Source organism: Austrofundulus limnaeus, unplaced genomic scaffold (assembly GCF_001266775.1).
Source record: "Austrofundulus limnaeus strain Quisiro unplaced genomic scaffold, Austrofundulus_limnaeus-1.0 Scaffold1348, whole genome shotgun sequence".
Taxonomy (NCBI): Eukaryota; Metazoa; Chordata; class Actinopteri; order Cyprinodontiformes; family Rivulidae; genus Austrofundulus; species Austrofundulus limnaeus.
Window position 1 is genome coordinate 3,710 of NW_013953750.1, and position 5,611 is coordinate 9,320.

The 5,611-nt window shown below is 37.6% G+C and overlaps 1 protein-coding gene across 1 annotated transcript in view; it reads left to right on the forward strand.

The window, feature by feature from the left end:
- Window positions 1–439: 439 nt before the first annotated feature.
- Window positions 440–5,611, forward strand: part of LOC106535056 (collagen alpha-1(XXV) chain) — a gene marked incomplete at its 5' end in the record, with an annotated part of 11,889 nt that continues 6,717 nt past the window's right edge. The window contains 2 exon segments of the mRNA XM_014031932.1: window positions 440–493; window positions 3,618–3,704. Of these exon segments, the coding sequence (XP_013887386.1) occupies window positions 440–493; window positions 3,618–3,704 (141 nt within the window).

Consider the following 5,611-nt stretch of genomic DNA (forward strand, 5'->3'; position numbering starts at 1 on the left):
TGGAAAATAGCGTACGCAAGGTTTTTGTGCGTACGCACCGTTGATACATGAGGCCCCAGATTCTTTTTAGATAGATAATTTATTCAACACCAGTGGGGGAACTCTAATTAAAACAATCTGTTTCCCCACAACATTAATTAAATTTCTCTCCTTAACCCAATCACAGATAAGAAGTAGAAGACAGAGACGTGCTAATGTTTTGATTCTAGACAGTTCATGTTTTTGTACCACTACATACCATCAGATTATTTCCACAAATACCATTTTTTTCCAACAGCTTTTATTTTTTTTTTTGTTGTCTCCATTTTATTCCCCTTTTCACCTTCCTCCACCCTCAGATTTCTTCTCTCTTTGATCTTGATGCTTTGTACAGAAATGAAAATTCCTTCCTGTTTTYGCTAATTTAAGACAAAGTTTAAGTGAAGTTGTGCTTTTTCAGGGGTTGCCAGGCTTAAAGGGAGATAAAGGCAACGATGGGGAAAGAGGAGAAAAGGTAGATGTACAGTAGATACGGCRTTTGTTATTACCACTAACACTACTGAGGACTGGTGTCAATGGACAGTGTAGGGTTGTGTTATAAAACGCCCTTTTTTTTGTTTTGTTTTCTTTACTTCCTCCAAGTTTGTGCTTCTATAGTGACTCACTACAAAAAGAAAGGTTTCAGTTCTCATTAATGTAACAAATTTCTTTAATTTTTGCAGAAACAGTCTGTTTAACTGTATTTTTTCTAGATAAACCAATTGGATTACAGTTTTGGGATCCAGCCTTTGCAATAAAATCTCACSGCAACTCCTCTCAGACCAGCGTTTGTTTTCCTCTCTTCAACAGTTTGTCATCCCATCGTTCGAAATCTGATCTCATTRTCAAGCATCAAAAAGTGAAATCAACATGTTACCCCAAACATGTCCATTGACAACAGGCTCATACTTGTTTCATTTTGTGTGTTTTTCCATGCATGAACCTCAAGTGTTACCTTTCATGTCCCTTACTCTTGAGCCTGTTGGAAAATTTTCATTAACCATTTTTTTTACCTCACTGCTCTTCCTGTAATCACTGTCTGTTTCTGTTGAAATTACTAAAATTTATAAGATGTTGTTTGTCCTTAAAATTATAGTTCGTATTTGTTATAGGTGGTACTTTGAACAACCTCAGTTTGGAGAAATTGTTTCAGTTTGACCAGAATGAGTTTCCTGCCAAAAGCAACACCAAAAATGCCACAGCTAGCTTCTGCTGCTACAATTTTCACTTACTAATAACCACAAAATGCAGTGTAAATAACCATGTAATGCAAAACTGAGGGTGTATTTAGGTGTTTTATGAAATAACGCTTGAACTGCTAAATAGCTTTTAGGATTAGAGTTTTTTCAAGATGATAGTAAGTGTCTGTGCTCTAAACTAAAAAAACTTAAATTTCAACATATTTTCAGGGTTTAAACATTTAGAAGTGATTGAAACTGAAACTGTATTTGTTCCATCAGACAATAATATCTGAATCGGCAATAAAAAATGCTTTTTTTAAAAGACAGCATATCTTGTCCGCATTCAAAATAGTCATTTGTTTGCCAATTCAGTCAGAATTTAAATAATTTTCTAAACTGAGGTTCTTCAAATAAYCATTTACCACAGTTAAGATGATATTAATAAGACATGTGCATGAATATATAAGTGGATTTACTGTTTATTTTGACAATTACGTATAAACATTGGCCAAATCCCATTTCCTAATGTCACCTCAACCTGTTCCTTGGCTCTTATTTTGAAGTCRCAAGGGGAAGTGGGTCAAATATTCCCAAACTAAACATGACATCCCTACAGGAAGCTGACATACTGTTAATTGTAACAGATTACCTTGATATAAACTGACACAATGTCCTGGGGTGTCCTCTGGGTGAGTATAAAAATCTGAATGGATGACATGATGTCCATATACACCATGTAGCAGGTTAATTAACCTGCAACAATATTTTGATTATGCTTGTTAAAGACGATCAGCAATACTCAAGTTAAAACATCAATTTAGACAAGTGSTGCCCAGTCCTGGTCCTCGAGGGCCACTATCCTGTACAATTTAGAGGTTTCTCTGCTCAGGCTGGAGCAGGGAAACAAGGAGAAGATGCTGGATAGTGGTTCTCTGCTGGTTTAGACAATTAGGGGGGTAAATCACCAGCTTTACCACAATGCAGTATTACATCGAGTTGTCTGGATGATGATACAATGTTTTTCGATATCCCTGTTATAATACAATTTTGATTCACTTCACAAGACTGCAATAGAAACATCAGCCAATATTGGGCATATGATGATAGTATACTGTAGATCCATGTTTTCATTTTGACTTGATGTAATTGAATCAAACATTTAATCATCATCATCATCATCATCGTTTATTTATAAAGTACAATAAAAACCAAAGTGCTGTACAGGAGCATAAAATAAAAACATTGAACAAAGTACAGTAATAAAATGAACAATAAAATCAAACAAAACAAAGGCTGACCTAATGATCCTGCTCTTCAGACTCAAATGCCTGTTTAAACAGATGAGTTTTTAACAGAGACTTAAACTCATTTAGAGACCCAGCAGACCTCACAGACAGTGGGAGATTGTTCCAGAGCCGAGGTCCTGCAACTGAAAAGGCTCTGTCTCCCCTGGTCACAAGCCCAGACCTGGGAACAACTAAAAGCTTTTGATTTACAGATCTCAGGGATCTATTTGGAATGCGAGGCTGTAAAAGCTCAGTGAGATAATGAGGTGCCAAACCATTTAGACATTTAAAAACTAAAAACAAAATCTTAAAAACAATTCTAAAAGAAACAGGCAACCAGTGAAGAGAATACAAAATTGGAGTAATGTGTTGGCGACGTCTTGTCCCTGTTAATAAACGGGCAGCTGAGTTCTGAACCAGCTGTAGACGACGAACCAAAGACTGATCCATCCCACAATAAAGAGAGTTGCAGTARTCCAGTCTAGAAGTGATAAAAGCATGAATAACCCTCTCAAGTGCATTATGAGGCAGGTAATCCTTGACTTTACTTATAAGTCTCAAATGATAAAAGCTAGACTGGACTAATCGTTACATTGATGTAAGTCGATGTGTTGTTACACCTCTGCGTTTTACCAGAGAAAACTMTGATTACCAGTGTAGGTTGGTTTGAAATGTTCCTGTGCTTCTGTAGAGCCTGTAAGCCCTATAACTTCACCCAAGGGACACCCCTGTTTGGTAACATGAATGGTCAGACTCTAGGATCAGAGAAACAGGAAATGGCAGAGGGAATAGATGAAATGGGATTCGGACAGTGAGTATTCACAGAGTACAGATGAAATAATTGTTTCTTTGTAGATGTATGTTACTGTTAGTCTTTCTCAACCTTTGTGCCCTTCACACCGCTATAATATTGGGGTGTTTTCCTCTCTTTCCTTTCTTGTTTCCCTTTTTATTCTCCTCTTCCTTTTTAAAAACCACCCAACACTGCCTGGCATCCCCCTCCTATCTAACCTATCTGACCACGTCCTTTTTACCCCATCCTGGGCCACAGAAAGCCCCCTTCAATCCCCTCTTGTGGTGGACATAATTGTTGAAAATTTAAATTAACTTGACCAAACACTTGTATCCACAGGGGGAGAAGGGAAAGAAGGGCAAAAAAGGGCCTAAGGGCGAGAAAGGAGAACAGGGTGCTCCTGGATTAGATGCGCCCTGCCCATTGGTATGTTCCAACTGTGAGCTGGACTTTACCAGCCATGAAGAGCAGACGCTCTGAATAAGGAGGAGCTCCCTTTGGGTCCACTGAGGCCAAGTTTCCTAGCCTTTATATTAGAAGACTCACCAAAAATCCAGAAACTCTTACTCTGTAACTTCCTCCTGCAATTTGGACACAAAATGTGTAACGTTGGGATCAGCAAGCTCAGAGGGCGGCTCCTCCTTTACCTTCCCCGTGGTTCTGTCATGTTGGACAGATAAAGGGGGTTTAAGGGTCGTCCACCTCTCTCCCAGTAACACTCCTAGGTCGTCTTTGCAAACAGGGTTTCCGGGGATTTAAGGGTGAAAAGGGGGAACCAGGGCAGCCAGGTCTGGACGGGCTGGATGCCCCGTGCCAATTGGTACAGTATTTCTCTCCTTCCTAAAACCTCTTACCCATGCATGTCATTCACCTGCAGGCCCATTACTGACACCACGAAACCAACGCATGACGCAAAAGCTTTGACGAGCATGATCATTTTATCCACAATCTTAATTTAAACATCACTAACATCTTTACTGCAAGCAGCCTCTTTCAGATGACACGTGAGACATACGATATAAATAAATGATCAGTTCTTTGATGTATCCTTCTAACTGATTCCCATCTTTCCCCTTGATTAAAACTGGGATTAAAATGTTAAATCCTTTGCCCCTCCCTGCTGAGCTCTCTTAACCCGACGCTAACACAGACCCCTTTTTACCGATCAGTTAAAGTTAATCACCCTGTCCCAACCAGTTAACTCTCCTTTTTCTTCCTGTTCATGTACCAATTGGGCCAGACTTCTACAACATTTGCTGCAGACCTACAGTATTTACTCATTTTTATTTAGCTTTATGATCTGTTCCATTAGTGAAACAATGCACCAACAATCTGATGCTGTTGATGGAAAATTGGGTTCTAAGTTTTGGGGYGTCAGCAGTTTTATGTTAACACAAAGGGATAGGTCATAGTGGGTAAGCTTTGAAGTTTTTCCATTGCCATTTTTGTTTTTACCAATCATGAAGTGCATGAGGTGCATAGTGCTGTGGATTTTATGCATGATTAATGTAATATGTGTGTTTTTAGACTAACGTTCAGTTCCAGTCATAATCCAGGCAAACATTTAGGTTTAATAATAACTGATTAACAGTGTAAAAGTACCACAAAGTGATACTTGAGTAAAAGTACAATTATCTTACCAAAAAACTACTTTGGTAAAAGTTAAAGTATCTGTTATTTTTTGTACTTAAGTATTAAAAGTAAAAGTATTGATTTAAAATGAGCAGTTCGATTTTCTGTAATGCCATTTATTAGGAGGTGAATTTCCCAAAAAAATGCAGAAATGACTGTCATATTAAAATAATTAATTTATGTAAAATTTAGGTTGCATTAGTCTAGCTGTCACGCAACCCTGAAAAGGAAGAAGCGTGTACAGAAAATGGATGGATGGATGGATAGTCTAGCTGTTTCAGTTTATACACCATACCACACCATCTTTATTTATAGAGCACTTTAAACACCCACAGCACCCAAGTGCTGTACACATAATAAAACATGCATACATTCATAAAATAAAAAACATAAATATATATTATACATTATTATATACATATATCAAGGCTGCCCAAACCTTTTCCCCAAAATAAAAATCTTTCCGAGGCATGCGGCCAAATGCAATAATATAATTCATGAAATACAAATACTTCTTAAGTACAGTACTTTTATTTTAATGATTATGTCCTGCTGGAGTGTGGCATGATATGTTTGTGTACAAACTAATACGGTATCATAATTTTATATATTTATACTTCTCATTCAACCACAATTAAATTCACTCTATCTAGGAGGCACGATAGATAGATAGATAGATAGATAGATAGATAGATAGATAG